This window comes from Prionailurus viverrinus, chromosome B2 (genome assembly GCF_022837055.1).
Source record: "Prionailurus viverrinus isolate Anna chromosome B2, UM_Priviv_1.0, whole genome shotgun sequence".
In the NCBI taxonomy this organism is placed as follows: Eukaryota; Metazoa; Chordata; class Mammalia; order Carnivora; family Felidae; genus Prionailurus; species Prionailurus viverrinus.
The window spans coordinates 125,166,033-125,185,969 of NC_062565.1; the positions used below are offsets into that span (position 1 = coordinate 125,166,033).

The following is a 19,937-nucleotide window of genomic DNA, read 5'->3' on the forward strand; positions in this document are numbered from 1 at the left end:
TTACCCTGAAACCTGTTGATCAGGAAATGGAGGTGTGTAGTTCAGTATGAAAAATGAGGCCATTTCCCCAAGGCACCGTTGAAATTATCAAAGGATTATTAAGCACTTAAAATGTAAATAAGAGGGCAGCCTTCCTTTGTATGTCTAACTTTAACTTGCTTAATTAAACTATAATAATGAAAGCTTTTCAGAACACGGTTTTCCGTGATACAGGAGGAAGAAGAAATATCGTCAAATCTAAAAATGGGTAATTATGAAAAATGCAACATGTATTTTCTGGTCAATTTCTTACACAATCAGAAATAGAACTCCCTATGGATACATAGTCCTTCTCTTCATTGGTTGAAAGCTAGACCAAGATTTCTTTTAGTATGAGGCCCAAATTAGCAGATAGGTTGAATTTTCCAAGGGTAGTTACCTTAATATTGGAAAAAGCTGTGGGAGTAAAAATTGCCAAGGTCTTTGGGTAAAGGAAGAAGAGGAACCATAGCCAGGAGCTCTGGGGAGCGAATTTGAAAATGGTTAGTGTTCTTCCATTAGAAAGATTCGGAGAATATTCTCAGGCATTCTAAAGGCTCCTCTGTGGGATTTTTCAAAGAGAAAAAGCCTTGTTTGTGAGTGTGTATTGGCTGGTTTGATTACTGATTCACGGGAAACTTCCAGTTTTTGATCCTGTCACATTCAAGCAAAGTCTGTCTCAAAGACCATTGTTTCTTTTCTTTAAGATTCTTAGTTCCAGGGAACTTCCTCTTTCACTCCATCTATCCATCTATCCCTCAACTGCAAAACACTGGTTAATCAGAACATCTAACAACACTAGCTACTAGCTGTTGAGTCCCTAGGGCGTGTCAATAAAATGGTTTTTTTGTACATTCCCCTCTAATCTTTGCCACAACCAAGATAGATAAAGAATCCCAAGAAAAGTGAGGGTCATTTGCTTGCCCAAGTTTCTACAGCGAGACATTCCAATTCAGACTTTTTATATTTCAAATATGGGCTGTTAACCGCCATGTTATATTGCTTCATCACTACTGTCAGTCTTAGAAAATGTTAGTAGAATCTTGCCATTATCATGTCGGCAGCCAACTGAAATTTTTAGGAGTCTTACCCACCTTAGATCTTTACGAATGTGTTTTGTTAGAAAATGGCGGTATGGTGTTTTCATATGTGAAGCAAAAGTATTGATAAATTTTACTTTTTGTGTGTGTGACCACAGATTCAAGTGACTGTTAGGCATATGCCATTTCTTGGGTATCTTTATGTATTGATACTCAATTTATCTTTTCTGAACATTATGTTAGCATTTGAGGATCTGATGTTTATAGTTTATAGTTTAGTTTATTGCCACTTCTTACCCCAGGGAGTTTAAAAACATTGAGGCTGAAGACCTGCTACCAAAGATTCCGATTTAATGCTACTAGTTGTCATTAAAATGTTTTTTTTTTTAGAACGGGCTGACTTATAACTCCTGAAATGTTCAGTGATACTTTTTTCTTTTTAAGCCTAATGTGGTAGCGTTATTTCTGAGACCTACAGCAAATAAAATATTCTACAATTAAGGACCAGATTAGTCTGCAGGTATAATCCAGGAGCAAAGTACACAGGCGATCTGGTCAGTTTATCTTGGAAGCATCTTATTTGTCATGTTCTCTCTAAAACTGGGAGAAGTAACCCCACCTCCTGGCAAGAAAACCAGTCAAGGGAGCCCAGACCATTGTCTCAGGGTGGCTGAGGCCACTGAAGGAAGGAAATCCTGTTCTAAGGAACGTCTCCACTTTTCCTTCTGGAAACCCTTTTCTTCCTTGTGGGCCCGTCTCTTTACTGACTCTGATTTGACTCCTTTGAGGTGTCTGTTCTTTGGTTATTTGTTGCCAGATGGGATTTGAGCAAACTAGTCTTCTTGCAACACATTTCCACACTTGCCTGTAACCTCAGACTTACATAGTTCTTGAAAAAACTTGGAGTTAGAAGCCACACAGAACACTGCAGACGTCCTCTGTACTTCATTTTGGATGGGTTCACAGGCCAGAGGCTAGAGTTCAGTAGACCTTCTATAGATCAAGGTGCACGAATTAAAGGTCTGGGATGTCTTACGCTGTTTTTATATGCCAGCTTAAGCCAAGAAGAATATGGAGGCGGAAGAGGGAAGTCACAATCAGAGTTGTCTGCGTATGCTTTTCCAAAAGGAAATTTCCACACCCAACACGACGATCGGACTTACTGACACACGCATTTCTTAGGAATCATAAAATAATCTTAGTTCACTTTGTGAGTGTGCGTGTGCATGTGCATGTGTGAGTATGTGTGTGTGTGTGTTTGCATCAGCAGGAACCATATGATGAGGTGACTTCTGTCACATACCCACCTGTTACAGCTGTTGACCTGGAAACGGGTTGGCCACTGAGTTGTCATGATGATTCAATGTAGAGTTTAGACTTTGAATGTGATCAATAAGCTCTCATAGTCTATACAAAAAGACATTTCTTCTGCTTTCTTGTGGCTTAATCTTTTGATCTCCGTGTTTCTTATCACCGTGAATTATTTTCCGTCTCCACAAAAATTTTCAGTTGCAAACACACTAGCTCTTCTGTTTATGGAACTTGTTACTCAGTAGCAAGCACGGTTTTAACAAAGCTGTGCCGCGAACCCCATTCAGATAGGACCCAAAGATCATATCACATGTATTTTGCAAAGCTAAACAAATGTCTCCTGTGGCAGCTTCTTTAAAATTTGTTATCACTTTGGCCGGTGTTGAATGTCTACCGCATTCTACTGTGCTCCTTCATACTTCATAATAGTGATACTACCCCGGGTTTAACCTAGTACTGTTATTTATCAGTCCGCTTACTTGATGGCATAAAACTTCTATTGCTTACGTATGGCTTGCACACTTGCGTCCTCTTGTTCTTTTTCCCTCCTGCCTGTGGGGTCTGTTTTGCTTCATTAACTCTTTGTGGTTTTGCTCTCAGTTGTGTTTAGCATGCCGTAAAGCTGGATGTCCACCAATGCATGAAATGGTCAAAATGTGCATTACGAAACTCCTCACTGCCCTGTGTCTTCGTGCGTTCCCTGGCGAGCAGGGGCCTGTGGCTTTTCACAAGGTATTTGACTTGGCCCTTTGAGCCTCTGGCAGAGATACAGGACTGGGCCTTTTTGAATGTCAGTTCTGCACTACGAAAGCAAAGGGCAGGGGGGAGGTAGAAATGATATTGGAGATACTACAAGAAGAAATTGATGAGTCCTTTCCCGGAAACTCAGCCTGCCTTTGGACTTGGTATTCTCTTAACTTCTCTGATTCAATGTGCTCATTTTAGCACGACCTCAAGGTAGAGCAGAAAAACATGCACAAAGCGACAAATCATTGGCCTTGAATATAGTGGGTCAGGTTTATCATGGAAACCCTCGTTTGAAGAACCTTACTGGTTTACCAATTTATTATTATCACGAAGCAAGCGAGAGAAGCTTTTCTGAAGATGTCAAGATAGCTGATAGAGCATTTCTTTCTGTGGACTTAAAGGTAGTGATATTATCAGGTACATGGTCTTGCTATATTTAAAAGGATACTCTTTGATCAAAGTATTTATACCTCCAACTTTAACAGAACGAGCTTCTTGGATTAATACGTCTCAAAGCAGAGTAAACATGCAATGAGTCATTCCCAGTATTGTACCCCTGATAGCAGCAGCTATAAAACACGAGACATGGTGGAGACACTAAAACTCAAATGCATTTGGTTTCTAGGAGGTTCTTGTCCATATCCTGTACTGTTTATGTTACATAAACCCCATTCCTCACTTGTGCTTTCCTTCATGCGTCTAAAGTGACTGATACAATTTTTGCAGGGCGGTCGCATGGGGGGTAAGGCTCTCGGTATTAAAAAGAACCGTGCTTCTCTTGAGCAGGAGGTCAGCTCTTAAAATAGCTACTCTTTTATCTGTACTGTTTCCACAACCTCAAAATTCCCCTTAAATGTGTGTCAGAGCTCAGAGATCTTAAAGATCTACAGCTATCAAGATTTCTGGGGAGAATGTAGGATTTAAAGAAAACTTAAATTCTGAGGCACGACTCGTACTGCTGTGCCTACTTACGCCACAGAGAATTTGGTTCGTCGAAGTGAAACACCACCCGCTTGGATGGATTTGCAAGGTTTGTGTGTCTTGTCATCACATGCAACGTAAAAGCCCCCTGAGATTAAGACCCATTTTTTTCTGAGTATGTATAACTTGTGCCTTCAAGTACGTTATGATCCATGATCATTTGAGAAAATGAATTTAACATTGACATGCCCTTCAGTGGTAATTTGAAAAATAAATGTTTTGGAATCCGCTTTTGTTTTTTAGCTAACAATGAATTAATCGGACCCAAATTCCAAATCAATATATGAGTTTTATTTTTTTTATAAATTTATGAATTTTAAATGCTCACTGGACTATCAAGCATTTCATGAGAGATGAATGAAATTGTTAGAAAGTATTTACTTTTACATCATTAATTTTACCCAAAAGGTTATGACAGTGACACCCGGCAGAAAGCTCCAGCTTAAGCAGTAGAGGCAACAAAAGTTAACACTTAGTCTCTCTCCCATCTCGCTTATCATCCATCGAATTAAATTTGCCATTTAGGTGAGAACACTTTATTTTCATTGTAGATAATCTTGCAGCTATTCGTAGAAAAATAATTTAGGTACGTTAAATCCCTTCTTTTCCTTTTTGTGGGTGTAAACTTATAAGACTGAAAAGGATGACATACCTTAAACAGAGAAAAAAGTGGATAAATTAAAAGCATGTATTTATTGTGACACCCATTCCTATGGCTTCCGGAAGAATTACAGGGAGTAAAACCTGGAAAGTCATGACATTAAACATCATCGTCATCACATGAGGGATATTGTTTTTTCAAATTGGGATTCCTCCAAGCTGCAGCCACCAGGGAATCTTCTCAGGTCCAACTAGACATTCAGACCCACACAACCCAATCTGCTTTGCAGATACAGGACAGGGAGTAGAAGCAGGACACTGGCCGGCATTTCTGTCTCACAGGAGTCCTTGGAACAGTCCAGAGGCTAGTCTGTGCTCTCAAATGTCAGCCTTGGAGCAAGAAGATGAGAGCCACCTTGATGGGTGCAGTCACGTTGGCTTAGGAGCCCCCATGTTGCAACCGTGTCGGAACCAGAATTTCTGTAAAAACCCCATGAACAGAGCTGGGAAATGTCCCTCAGAGGCTGTGAGCAATGACAGGGTTCACCCAGGTAACACAAACCTGTGACTTTTCACAGGTTTGTGAAGTTCATCCACAGCTTTCCCAATTCAGATGCAGCTTAGTAATTACGAGACACCTTCACCCCAAGCCATGCTGCCCAGTCACGTAGCCGATGGTCCACCTTTACCAAGTTTGCAGAAGGACACAGCTAGAGAGTGAATCCAAGATCAAGCTTGTTTACAGTGCAGGAGAAAGGGATTCACTAACCCGTTTCCCACCCTTCATAACTCAGAAGCTCATACATTCCTTTCCTGTTTTGCCATGGAAGGAGCTTTTCCTGATTAATTTCCAGCCACCTGAGTTTGCCCTAGATAGCATTATCTGGCATATCTAAAACTCACTAATTTGCATCTTCCTATGATGCTCAGAATAATAAGCTTCTAAGAGTGGTAATATTTAGGAAAATGTTAGTTTTCCTATAGGCTTAAAAACAGATTTTCCGGGATTGTAAATATTTATAGCACTCGTGGATAATTAGTCCTAAAACAGGCTGACTTTCTATTTGAGGAGGATTTAATAGCTTCTCCGGTTAATTCCAAAGCATGTTGGTAATGAACTGTTATCTACAGAGCGTGTGTGTTGCTATCTTATTTCTTTACCAGGTGTGCATTGAGACATACATATGTAGCTGTCACCAGCGTAGTATAAACACGGCTGTGCGGGCAACTCTCAGTCAAATGCTGGGTGACTTGGCTTTACAGTTACGACAAAGGCAGGAAAATACGGTGAGCAATGTTGCCGGTGTCTCTGTGTAACTGCATGCTGTGTGTTCCACATCCTAGACGCTCCCTCCCTCACCCCCTGCCGGGGCTGCTTCCTACTGAAACAGTAGGAAGGGCTTGCTTGGTTTAGAAGAGCATCGATTCATATAAATTAAGCTCTTTAAGTATATTTTTGCCTGTTTAAAGCTTTGAGAGTCGTTTCTCTTTATGGTTTCTACTCTTTTTTTCAGTCGTTCTTTTATAATTCACTTGTCTTTTTAAATCATTTTTTAAAACTCAGATTGAAAGCTTTTATATAAAAACACTGGACTGATATATTAAGAAGTATCAGAAGTGAATTCAAAATTAGGAAAAGTTAATAGCAGTCAATTACATGCTTTAAGGTTTGGTGTCTGTGTTTCTCTCTGTTAACTAAAAGATTGTGCGGGGGGAGGGGGTCTTCCTTCACCTGCTGGTACCATGGGGGGATTGGGGTGGGGGTGGGGGAGAAGCTGGAATTGACTTCCCTCTGTCATCAAAGCCGGTTAGAGCTTATTGATCCAAACTTGAACAGATTGTCTAAAATGAGCATTCCCGGGAAAAAATATAAACGTAACTGGCTTCTTGTATATCCTGTCTTATGGGAATGTTAATGAAGAGATGATTCCTGTTCAAAATAGGTGTGTGGTTGGTTTTTTAAGTCTGCCTCTGAAGAATTCAGGTTAAACTTCTTTTGAAATCCGCAAGAAGTATTCTGAATTGAACACTTGATTATTGTTTAGAATAAGGAATCTCAGTGGCAGCCTGAAACATCTCATGAGTTAACTTTACAGAAATTAAGGTCTCGTGTTTCACTTAAAATCATTTCTAATTTTTACCTTCAGTTATTTTCTAATTTATAGAGTTGAGCGGAACCTTCCAGCTTTACCTCGTCCAATTCTTTTAGCCCTCATTTTACAGATGAGGAGGATGAAGCCCAGAGAGGTGAAATTGAAATCTAAAATGAATGAGCTTATCAGTGAAAGAACCATCACTGAACCCCTAGGCTCCTAACTGTGACTGCAACAGCCAGTGTTGAAAATACCACACTAGGGGCGCCTGGGTGGCGCAGTCGGTTAAGCGTCCGACTTCAGCCAGGTCACGATCTCGCGGTCCGTGAGTTCGAGCCCCGCGTCGGGCTCTGGGCTGATGGCTCGGAGCCTGGAGCCTGTTTCCGATTCTGTGTCTCCCTCTCTCTCTGCCCCTCGCCCGTTCATGCTCTGTCTCTCTCTGTCCCAAAAATAAATAAACGTTGAAAATACCACACTAATCTGAAAAAGCAAATACTGATTTTTTTTTCAATGTTTGCTGTGTCCGAAGCCTAAGTTTCTATTTTAAAAAATCGTTTTATCTTGACATGACGTTAGCTTACCTTTTGTTAAAAACTACTTCATTTATACTAGGATTTTGAGTATGATAATGTGGGACTAGTAGTTTAAAAGAAATTCAAATTGTAAATGGAAAACATGCTAAGGGAAAAAACATTTAAGAAAAAATTGTTAAAAACACATCTTACTAGAGATAAACCTAAGATGTTGAGAATCTTATATTAATCACACATAGTTCATCCTTGCTAAATGGCAACATGACGAAATACTATAATAGAAATGATGTCTGAATGTCTTAAGAGGAACCATTAAATGAAACTTTGTAATTTCAAAGTGATTTCACTTATGTTAGTTCACTTAATCTTATTTTTAAATTTTTAAGTAGGAAGGTATTTGGTTTCAAGTAAAATGACTTAGCCTGTTAGCTCATGTTGTTCTTCTAGAAGAACGGTAACAGGTAAAGCTGTAGAGGTCTGGATAAAACTTAGATGGTGAGGTGTCTGGCCGGCTCAGTTGGTGGAGTGTGGGACTCTTGATCACAGGGTTATGAGCGTGAGCCCCATGTTGGGTGTAGAGATTGCCTAAAAATAAAATCTTTAAGAAAATAAAAACTAACAGGGTTATCTGCCTCTGTCCCTGGTATTGTATGTCTAACCAGCCCTCTGGTCCTGCTCATCACTGACCATCTGGACTTACCCAGCCTGAAGCAAGATCCCAAATTAGGTGGAAAATTAGTGTTTCCTGTTATTTCCTTTCTATTACTCATGCAGTCCCCGGAGATGTGTCCATGTCCCAGAAAAACAATTCTCAGGATCCTAATATTTGTAGCATTTGTGATGTCAACTAGAGAGAGACAAAAGTTTTGTCAGCTAAGAATGGCGATTAAAGGGAAGAGGTCTATAGGCACAGTGAGGTTCATTCGAAGGAGAGTTTATGTTCTCCCATGGGAACCTCACATTACCTGGGGAAGATATGTAGCATGACCCATCACAGGAAGACATCATGGGCCATATCCGAAGTAGGAAGACTTAAATACAATGAAAAGAAAATAAATCTAGACTGCCAAAAGCATTAGCATGAAATGTACAGTTAACTCATGAACAACATGGGTTTGAACTGCCTGGGTCTACTAATATACAGATTTTTTCCAAATACAGTACTGTATTTTCTCTTCCTTATGATTTTCTTAATAACACTTTTCTTCTAGCTTACTTTAATATAAGAATACAGAATATAATACATATAAGATACAAAATATGTGTTAATTGACTTATTTTTGTTATTGGTAAGGCTTCTGGCCAATAATAGGCTGTTAGTGGTCATGTTTTGGGGGAGTCAAAAGTTACACACACATTTTCAGCCATAAGGGGTGATTGGTACTCCCAACCGCCATATTGTTCAAGGGTCCAACTGTATCTTCAACCTAATGTCTATCCCCACTCCCAGGAAAGATTATGCAGTTTGATTTTGTATCATCAGGATCCCGGAGTTATTATCAAGCTTTGTTATTGAATTATTTAGATGATGAAAGCCATTGTGAAATTTCAAGTTACTAATTTCAAAAAGCAAAAATGCCTCACGTAAATTCTTAAGGGGTAGGTGGTAGTGTTTCTCATGTCCTTTAAAAACGACTCAGATGTATTTCCTCCAGAAAATGCTGTTGTACACTTGTATTTAGCCACTTACTGAGCTGTAGACATTGACATGGCATTTCACAATGAATGCTATGGAAGCAGCTGAGCTTTCAAATTGAGGAACAAAGAATAGGAAAGATGTGTGCCTGTAACAAGTTTAAGAAACAAGTGCCCTGGGATGATTTACAAGTCTGGTAGTTGATTAGCCTGAAAATGCTTCTTCCAGTGCTCAGATGTGGGGAGACCTAAGAGGCTTCTACTCTCCTTTTAGTAGTCACTAAATCCTCTTTGCAATAGGAAGTGAGCCTAATTAATAGTAAACGTCTTTCCCTTCCTGTTCTCCCCTCCCCCAAGGTTCTGTCTCTACCCGGATAGTTCTACACCTGCCTAGCCACAGCCCAGAGTGGCTGGTCTGGTCAGACAGTTGGAAGTTAATATGATCCCCCATCAAATAGGAAGTAAGCGCTTCTGACCAGCAGTCATCTTTGAACCTGTATTTTAAAGTTCAGAAACCTGATCCTTCCTATTATTAAGAGTCCGTATTCATTAGGTGCCAATCAAAGTGTAATCTGTGACCTTGGGACAAACTGTCTGTACAAAGGTAACCTGTTTACATAGGTATGGCTCTAAGTCCCAGCTCAGCACCCTGGAATCATAAATAAAGTGCATAACGGGCTTAAATTTCTGGGAAGACTGTGGACTCTTGAATGAACTATTTTTGGAACTGATGAGCTCGGTTCCAGACATCAGAGTCTTTTCACAAACACCATGAGTAATGCTATCAAGACCTGGAGGGTGCACTTAGGTAAGTTAGTTGAGCCCCAGAGCGCTCAGAATGACATTTGTTTCCTGAAATTTTCCATTGCCTAAGAGTCAGAAATTGTCACGCCTGAATCTCCTAATTGTTCTGTGTGTCTCCCTCACTAGATTATTGAAAACCCGGACGTCCCACAGGAATTCAGGAATCAAGGTATTGGATTCGATTTTTGCTAGTGCAATTTAAGAAGCGGGTGCCAACTGTGTGCTTGGCACTGGGGGTGTAAAGATGAGTGGGAGCTCCCAGGTTAGTTCCCCGTTCTCGGAGGTTCGGCTTACCTTTGCCTTACTGGCAATTCATTAGCTGTTACTTAATCTCCCTTCTGTCCCCGCACCCCACACCAGCTACACCTCTTTCTGTACCAACCATCCGAAGGATATTAATTCTTCATACATCTTCCTGTTGGAGCCTAGGTTTTTGTTGTCGTTGCTGTTCTCCTTGAAGTCGGGTTTATTCATTGGTAAAATGAGAATTGGACGGAAGGTTATGGAAACCTGACTGGCACAGGGTTATTGCACCAGAAGTAAGTTTATGAAGTGCCATTTTTTGGATATATATATAAAAAGGAACCTCACAGGGAGTCTTACAGGACAGACAGCTCAGTTTTTTTGTTTTGTTTTTTTTTTTTATTTCTGTCAAAGTTTAATATTATATTTTGATTAAACTGAAGAATGTTCATAAGCTCTATGTTAGTACACTTAGCTTTAAGCTTATACATTTTAAACAAGAGAGGTGAGGTGATGTACATTTTTTATTCTGCATAGTTAATGTACAAAATATTCCCACTTCCCTTGAAAAACACTATAGTATCTAAAACAAACTTTGATGAACACTGAATGTTAAAAAATTTTATGACACTATATAAATTGAATAGAAGTGAACACAAATACATACTCTTTAATTTTTCAAAATGCTAAGAATATATCACAGCACTGATAATATGAAAAAAAAATTTGGATTCATTTTTAAATTCAAAATTCTTCTGGATGTTCTTCACTGAGGGGCCTTAGAGGTGAAAAGGTAATCAAGTTACCACCAAAGGAAATGTGTCTGCCATGATCTGGATGTCTCCTCTCCACCTGAGTGAATGTATTACCACAGTTTAGGCCTGGCGAATCAAGAAGATGGCATTCAGTAGTGAGACTTTTAGTATCAAACAGTACTGACTGAGAAATTTTAGTTTCCTCTTCCTGTAAGATATTATTTTGTGATGCTGTATTTTTTTCAGGGCTGCTCATTAAAACATCCTGTGCTGTAACCGAAGAATTTAGTTCCATTCTTTCCACATCATCTGAAATTTCTTCCTTTTTGTTATCATTAATATCATCTCTCACTTCACCAGCAGGTAGAGGCAAACTCATTCTTTCACTGGGTAAACGATCCATCTCAAAGCTTATCTTGTTTGTACCATAATTTACTTCGATTAAATCTTGTAATCCAGGACACGGAGTATCTTCTATGCTGTTTTTAGGAATAGCTGAAAGCAAAGTCTCCTTATCAACATGTCCACATGTGGTACTTGAAGGATCAGGATTCTGTGGTGACACAGTTTGTCTCAGAACGCCCATCTTAGACCTGTTCTCAGACACAGCTTTGCTGACAGACTTAGGTGTCCTAAGTCTTTGAGAAAGACGTTCAGAAGAGATAGAAAGTCCTGAGAAGGATTTAACGGGACTTTCAATTCTGAAAAATCCAGCATCAAACACTATTGTATCAACTTCCTTTGGCATTACAGAGGCCGCTGCCTCCACATGTTCTTCCTTCTTCATTCTCTCTCTCATTGCATTTTTTATGGCAGCTAGGCGATTTCTAGCTGCAATTCTTCCATCATCCTCTTTGGATTTACTTGCTACACCCGAGACAACTTTTTTCCGAAAGACTTTTTTGTTTGTATTATTATTGTTCTGCCATCCAGATTCCTCAAGTTTAGTCAAATTGTTGAATTTTTGGTTTACATCTTCTATCTGAAAACTAACCATATCCCAAAATCCATCCAGATCTGTACAGGTCGTCTCCTTCTCACCTCGTTTGTATTCACAATTGTCCACCAGCCCTTCAAACTGCTTGAACCTTTCCTTCATAAGGAGTCTTGTTTGCCCAACTGCTGTGCGAATAAGATCTTTAGCATCATCTGGAATGTCCAATTCAAGCTTCCTGTCCCACTCCAAGCAGTGCGAAGTTAATTTCTCAGTTTCTGACTGAAGAATATTTCTGAAATATGGCACATCATGTTGTGGCTGAGATACCTGATCTTCATTTATTTCAAGTGACGGGACTTCTTTTGTTGGGAGGCCATTTGAATTTTTAGTAGTTTCATCTTTATTTAAGACATGTTCTTTATTCCAAACTGTGAGAGAACCCAAAGGACACTGCAGTTTATTTGAATCTTGATGTACTATCTTCGCAGAGGAAGTTTTACACTTTTGGGCCAGAATTTCTTTTGTTGGTTCTTGAGTCTTAGCAATTTCTGTTTCTAAAGGGGTCCAGGTATAACTGGGTGTCAAGAAAGCATTGGCACTTCTGGGAGTCATAGGTGTTACTTGATAGGTCCTCAGACCATCCAATGGCTGAAACATAAAATCTTGAGGTGCGAAGGAGTTCTTTCCTTTCATTTTTGCAGTATTTGTCTTAGGTAAGTTTTCCAGTTTTGGTAAGACTCCATCTGGATCCATTCCATTTGTTGTACTGGCTTGTGAATCCAAAGTATTTTCTTCACTATCAAGTTTAAAAGAAATGACCTTTTCAGGTTTTGTTTCTATATTTTTGGCAGGTCTTCCTTGATTTGGTGCCTTTCTCTCTATTTCATGATCATTAGCTCTTGTGACTGGCTTTCTTGTTGTAGTAGATGAGACTGTTCTGGCATTCTGCTTTGCTGCTTGAGTGGCTGATCGAGTCATTCTCACCGATGTGGTCGTTACAGGCTGTACGGCTTTTCTCTCTTTGTCCAACACTTTTCTTTCAGAAGTTTGTCTTTGACCAGGTCGAATTGCTCGAACATCACTCCCATTATCAATCTTACTCTGCTCCATTTGGTCTTTGGCCTTTGACCTTGTAATCCGTACAGAAGATGGAACAGCCTTTTTTGGCTCTGTACTCTGGTTTGATAACAGAAAACAAGGCATATCGGGTCTATAAAGGCCTACTTTAAATACTCCTCGTTTAGCTTTCTCTCTCTGCTCTTTCAATTTCTGAAGTTGCTTTTCTTCTTTGTATTTCTGGAGCATTTGCTTTCGTTGATCACCTAGAGCAGTTTTCGTTGACCTTGGCTTGACACTGGCCTTTTCTGGAACAAGATTTTGACATGTCTCATCTAATTCAAGAAGAACTCTACTTTCCAAGGTTGGAATGTTGACATCTTTCAAACCAAAGTGCCTATTTCGTTCATATTCCTTATGTCTGTTTCCTTTTTGAGACAGTGATTTCCTATGAGCAATTTTAGTTCTAATCATGTCGATACTTAAATCCTTTCTGTGTCGACTGGCAAAATGTGATGAAGACATCCTGAGGCAGGTTCTGGCGTAAAACCTCAATCGAACTAAAAGTAAAGGAACCCTCCGGGTCTGAAATACCACTGCCGCCTCCGAAGCAGGAACCCAGACAGCTCAGTTTAAATAACAGACGAGGGGCGCCTGGGTGGCTCAGTCGGTTAAGCGTCCGACTTCAGTTCAGGTCACGATCTCGCGGTCCGTGGGTTCGAGCCCCGCGTCGGGCTCTGGGCTGATGGCTCAGAGCCTGGAGCCTGCTTTCGATTCTGTGTCTCCCTCTCTCTCTGCCCCTCCCCCATTCATGCTCTGTCTCTCTCTGTCTGAAAAATTAATAAAAACATTTAAAAAAATTTTAAATAAATAAATAAATAAATAAATAAATAACAGACGAAATCAAGGTAGGGAATTTCCTTCTGACCCAGAGGAAAAGGAAAAACAAAGGTCTACATAAAATTGCCAAGCAGTTGGTTTTTTGTTTTTGTTTTTTAGTTTGGTGGTATTGTTTTCTGAAAGAGGTATGAAATATCCAAATTATCTCATTAAAAAAAAATTGAGCCATATTTTATTTCAGATTTTATTCAGTAAGTTAAAAACTACTGGAAAATCTGCTTTTCTTTGATATTTTCGCTTGTTCATAATAAGAAAAGGGGAGGAGAGGATGAAAAGGGGAACGGAAGAGACAGAGAGAAACAGCCAAGCAGCCACAATTAAGAGAAACAGTGAAGGAAGGAAATGAGAAAGATGTCAAGCCATCTCTGAAGGCATTGCTTGAGCATCATGTTGTTTTGTTTATTTATTTTCATGTTTGTTTGTTTTTTTCTTTTTTGAGAGGGGGGGAGGGGCAGAGAGAGAAGAGGACAGAGGATCGGGAGCAGGCTCTGTGCTGACATCAGAGAGCCCAATGCAGGGCACAAACGAGCTGAGCTCAAGTGGACGCTCAACCCACTGAGCCACCCAGGCGCCCCGAGCGTGTTGTTTTAATCGCCCCTTGCTCTGTTCTCAGGCCACAGACACACCGGAATGTGCGTCAGCATCTTGCCACCTGTGGAAGCTCCCAGGGACCAGCCCCACCCAACTCTTTCCCTCTTTGGGCAATTGCAGCTCCCATAAAATCTTCACTTTGGTTTCACAAGCCAAAAAAAGAGGTTCAAGTCCTCTCGGTCAAAGACAGATCTTTAAAAATACACATCAGTTAAAAATGAACGGACTCACTGACATTTACCTAAACCTGAGTTTTGGGGCTACTTACGGTTTTATTTGTTCGTAACTGTGTCTTGTCACAGTACCTTGTGTACCTTGTACACTGTACCTTGTCACTTCTCGGGTTTTCTTTCTGCATCGAAGGTCATGAATTCTGACGATTAGCTGTTTCTCTTCCATGTCCTCCTCCAACTTTATGGTCTTTTCCTCTCTTATGCTCTTGCCCTTTTCCTCCATTTTCCTCGACCTCGTGGTCATTGTTTCCTCTATACGTTCATCAAATACTTAGCTGCATTTGTATAGCTCTTTAAAAGTGTCTGTTACAGGCAAAGCAAATGCTTCCACTTGTTACTGCACTTGGCCCAACAATTCTGTGAGGTTGGGATCGTTTGTCCCCGTTCTGCCGAAGGGAAAACCGGAGCTTACCTGAGCTCACGCGGTCAGCAAGTTGTGGACCAGTACTTGAGCAGACTCTAAATGTCAGCCTTTTTTCCAGTACATTCAGTGCTTCCGTGGGAGTTGGTTGCTGGTTTCTGGACAGGAATATGTTTGGAGGGAAAATCATTTCTTCTGACATTGGTTGCTCCGTTAACAACCCTGTGCCCTGAGGATGCGAGACGAATAGTACAAGTGGTGAAGATGGTGACTAAGTTATTGTGCCCTCTTTCCCGAGTTCCTTAGTTTCTTCCGCGCGGCCACATTTCTCTCTTTGATACCGCTCAAGTGTGGTCAAATGACCCAGAAATTCCAAAGGTCAGAATAAGGGATACATGGGTAGTCTGCTGGCCTAAATATTGAGAAAATCGTGGTCAGTTGTGTTGTTTCTTAATCAAAGTATCTTTGTTAAGTGCGAATGAGTCTTATGCATGATAGGAAACATCTATCATTTTCTTAACTGTATTTTCAGTATTCTACCTCAGAAATGAATACTTGTATTTTCTATGATGATTCTGGTGGCCTAAGGCAGGCTCAGCATCTGAACACCTCCTTTTTGTTCCCAAACACATCAAAAGTCGAGGATGGGAAGGACTGTTGGGGAAGCTTCTAGTGCCCTCTGCCAATGTCTAATGCTTATAACCTCTTCTGTTTGAAGGGTCAACAGTTGAGTCCCTTTGTGATGACCTTGTCTCTGTGCTCACCGTTCTGTGTGAGAAGCTACAAGCCGCCATCAAGTAAGTGCCTTCAACACTGGTGTTCTTATTCATCGGTGGTCCGTTTCTGAGGTAACTTTGGTCTACAGAATCACTTCAGATTGCAGATTATAGGGACGATGGTTCCCCCCCATTGGTATTCACCTGTCATTCCTGAGAAATATATGCAGTGACTTTGGGCAAGCCCACATTACCAAAGACCATGACTGAAGGATATCATTTTCTCGTGAGAAATGGGAAAACAATAGCTTGCAAAGAAGAGTTGATCTCTCGAGCAAGGAGCTGAGGGAGAAGAATGTTGGCTGACAGGTAGTTGGTGTGACAAAGCTAGTTGACGTAACCCAGTTGTGTGACTCTAAATAGTCTTCTCATCAGCCTGCGCTATGCTTTTCTCCTCCGTTAAAGGGCAAGGGTGCCCTGTATGGTCTTTCTGTATTTCTTCTAACATTTCCTGAGCCTGTGAGCTCACCTGCATATCTCTGAAAAGAACACATTGCTCTCATCTTTTTTTGCATGCCAGTTTAATCATTGATATTAGGTCATATAGACGGTATCCACTGCTCCAACTCGCCAGGCAGTAGGTTAGTAAGTTAACTTATACATTTCTAGTAAAGCCAAATTGTAAAAGGACTAGACTTTCCAAGATGAGATGAAAAGTCTCTACCAGCTACATACATAGTTAATTGCAAACTCCCACAACACAGTAAGATTCTGAAATGCCCTTCGAGTTATGAAAGACACTTTCATTTACTAGTTACTAGAATACTTGAGAATTCAAAGAACTTTTACTTAAAAATTTTTATATATAGTGAAAAGTTGGGAGATAGGGTCTACTTGAAATATTAATGAGGTCTCTCACTTTGCTGGAAAAACTGCAGAAACTTGTTGATTTGTTCATTTTTGTTTCTTTTCTAATAAACTTGGAATTTTTAAGAGCTCAACTTAGAATGACTCGTTGAGGTTTTTGCCTAGTGGTCTCTACATCAGTGTGTCCATCGTTCCTCTAGGTCACCTGGGCCGGCACGTATTTTAATGTTAATTAATTTATTTTTTTTTTAATTTTTTTAAATCTTTATTTTTGAGAGAGAGCAAGAGAGCATGAGCAGGGGAGGGGCAGAGACAGAAGGAGATACAGAATCCGAAGCGGGCTCCAGGCTCTGAGCTGTCAGCACAGAGCCCGACACGGGGCTCGAACTCACAAACTGTGAGATCGTGACCTGAGCCGAAGTCAGACACCTAACTGACTGAGCCACCCAGGCGCCCCTGCACCTTTTGCACATTTTGACCAAGTTAAGCTCTCTTCATGTTAGGCACTTAAACAATGAAGAGATCTATTTAATCCATAGGTAATACAAGCCAAAAAGCAAAGCACTTCTTCCAGAGCCCCACCCTCAAGCCTCTCTCACCCTGGACTCCAGACAGCACATTATTTTTCCTCAGAAGGGATGGGTCTGACAGCAGATGGCACGTGTAGATGGCTTCTCCTGTACTCTGCTCAGGTCCCCATCTTTCCTAACCACGGAGAGTTGGGGCAGGAGGCCTGAGGCTCGGATCGTTACCCTAACCTGAAGGCTCTAACACCAACTACCGTAACCCCATCTGTGAAGTCCCCATGTGACCCGATCACCTTGGGAGAGTTTCACGTTATGCCTATCCTTTATGATTTTAATCACCCTCCTTCACTCTTAACAGGGTCCTGGCTGGGATAGGTTATATATTCACTCTACCTGTTTGTGACCAGGGTTGAGATTTCTTCTAGTGCTCACTCCTCCCCACCCCTGCCTAGCTCCTCTCCCCCATAGCAGAGCCAGCTGTTATATCAGAGCTGGGATATGTTTCTCATTGGCTTGTTTTCTCCTAAAATACAATCACGTATGGTGTTTAACCACTATTGGCTCAACTACGTTATCTTTGGTGGTTTAGCTGGATAAAACCCTGTTCTGCTCTTTACTAGCTCTTGGGCAGAGCTCTCAACTACCATAAGCTTATGTATCCTATAAAATAGTTAATATATTATTTGCTGTTAATTAATATATAATTTATTGTTTTCTCTTATGTAATATAATATTAGTAATATAAACTATATTAGGGTTTTTGTAAGGATCAAATGAGAATATTTGCTTAAAAGAGAGTTGATGGCCGGTAGCCAAAAATTACCTGAGGTTAGCAGAATTAGGTTTATTACCTGTAATAATAAGGGAGTCTGTATACTATGGGGAGCCAATGGTATCCAGTCAAAGGATTTTAGGAGAGATTGCTATAGGATCGGAATCAGAGTTAGGTGATTTGGAGTGGGTTAAAGGAAATGAGGGTCTGTTCAAGGATTGAGTGCTGTCGGAAAGTAGGGGCAATCCTGGTATGGGGCATCTTAGTTTTTATCAAGCTGTTGGCGGAGGGGGGCAGATTGGAGGCAGCCAATGCCCTCATTGTAGAAGAAGCAAGAGTCACTCCTAGGGGAGGATGATATTTGTTCCTTTTTTGTGGTTTGTACAGAATTCTTTTTAAATCTTCATTCAAGCCTGTTTGTAGATTGGCTCGCCTCTTATTCTGTCACCATCGTGGAGAATCTTCATCGGATATTAACATCCTACAAAGTTGTTTATGTTCACCAGGGGAACACCGCAGCTCACTGACAGCAACCAGGCGGTTTCCCGCTGTCAAAGATGCTGCTTCTCTTATCCCACCCACTTAGGTCTTAGCAGGAAATCAAACAAAGGCCATCAAAACTTTGAAAAATTTAAAGACTATGTTCATTACTTTGCAGGCAAGGAAAAACAAATAAGCTCAACATTTTTTCCCTGAGTGGTTTGCTAAGGGAAGACTAAGGTTTTAAGTGCTAGAAAAGCTCGAGGTAGTTATGTCATTAATAATTAAAAAGTAGCCACCAAGAAAAATCAGAACAAATCTGTCGATCTATAAATGATAGCTTTAAAACATACCATTGTTCACTGGCCAGCAAAGAGTCTTCAGCTGAGTCCAGTAAGGGCTTGAAGTTCATGGTTCTTTAAAACCTGGATGTCTAGGGGCGCCTGGGTGGCTCTGTAAATTAAGCATCCAACTTTAGCTTAGGTCATGATCTCATGGTTCATGGGTTCGGGCTCCGCACTGGGCTCTGTGCTGACAGCTCAGTGCCTGGAGCCTACTTCAGATTCTGTGTCTCCCTCTCTCTCTGTCCCTCTCCCACTCATACTCTGTCTCTCTCTCTCAAAAATAAATACAACATTAAAAAATTTTTTAAAAAACCTGGGTGTCTCTAGGGAGCCCTAGGGACCTCCATCTGTAGAGTGACCATATGACCTAATTTATCTGGGGGAGTCCTAGGTTATATCTGCTGTAATTATTATAGAGATTCAATATTGGTATCTTCTAGGAAGTATTGGGACAAATGGAATTTTTTATGGATAAATATTTGCAATATTTACAACATTCCATGACTTAAAGTGGACTTTCATTGGGAAAAGTAATTCATGTGACACATACATGTTTTTTCTAGGATTTCTCATTAGTCATTGGCTTAAAGATGGCTTTAGGCATGTCATTATGAAGCCTAACGGTTTTTATAGGATTCTCATAGTCTTGCTTGGTTTTTCAATGCATTTCCCCAGTTATCATTCTGCCTCTGGAGCCTGTTCACCGTGTTTGAGTATAGTCTTTCGCCTCATGATTCCATTACCCCAAGATGAGGGTTCTGTTGCCAAGGACGCTGGGGTGCCCCACGCTCAGTGCCGTGTAAACGGAAGACCTGTAAGGCCACCTGGTCAGATAGGACTACGCTCTTGGTTGCTTTCAGTCTGGTGGTTCTGTTTATTCTTCTTGTCAAGTTTTCACACCTTTTGCAATTTCTTCTGATTTTTCTCCCTCAACTCCTCTTATTTCTACTAGCTAAACTTCTTATTCTCCCACCTTCTAAATATCCTCTTCCTCCGAAATCACACTATGGCCACTACTTCTCCTCAACGACCAGTTCCAAAATCAACGCCCGAATACCTCGCAGGGCTTTCACTCTGTCAGGGTATGTATTCATGATATGTTCAGTCTCGGGGGAGGATTCACAAAACATGTCCAGGTACACAGAACAACTCACATGTCTTGGAGATGCGTTATTCATAGAACTCTGTATTAGGCACGTCGAGTTACATGGTGCTTTTTAAATCCAAGAGTTTTTGGAAGGATAATTGGGCTCATAAAGATATGTATTCATTCTTTGCCTGTTGGTCTCTGACCAACCTCTCCCTACCCCCCTCTCTTCCCAGTACCGAGTGTCAGAGAGGGCTCTACACCAAAGCATTCTCAGAATCATTGAGGCAAGGCCAAGTGTCCGTA

At 40.7% G+C, this 19,937-nt stretch overlaps 2 protein-coding genes across 6 annotated transcripts in view; one reads left to right on the forward strand and one right to left on the reverse strand.

The window, feature by feature from the left end:
- The window catches only part of ARFGEF3 (ARFGEF family member 3), a 188,144-nt gene that overhangs the window by 75,302 nt on the left and 92,905 nt on the right, over positions 1 to 19,937 (forward strand). For 2 of the 5 annotated variants that reach the window (XM_047859292.1, XM_047859295.1), the window contains exons 6-8: positions 2,970 to 3,101; positions 9,889 to 9,931; positions 15,557 to 15,635. In XM_047859292.1, the coding sequence (XP_047715248.1) occupies positions 2,970 to 3,101; positions 9,889 to 9,931; positions 15,557 to 15,635 (254 nt within the window). Of the gene's footprint in view, positions 1 to 2,969; positions 3,102 to 5,861; positions 5,985 to 9,637; positions 9,767 to 9,888; positions 9,932 to 15,556; positions 15,636 to 19,937 lie in introns of those variants that run through there. The other 3 variants (XM_047859293.1, XM_047859296.1, XM_047859294.1) reach the window with 3 other exon arrangements.
- LOC125165866 (disks large-associated protein 5-like) lies at positions 10,467 to 13,365 on the reverse strand. The gene has a single exon (XM_047859298.1). The coding sequence runs from the start codon at positions 13,276 to 13,278 to the stop codon at positions 10,750 to 10,752; it is 2,529 nt and encodes an 842-aa protein (XP_047715254.1). The 5' UTR covers positions 13,279 to 13,365; the 3' UTR covers positions 10,467 to 10,749.

Excerpts from the sequence above, each read along its gene's own strand:
- LOC125165866 (XM_047859298.1), bottom strand. The coding sequence starts at position 13,278 with ATGTCTTCATCACATTTTGCCAGTCGACACAGAAAGGATTTAAGTATC.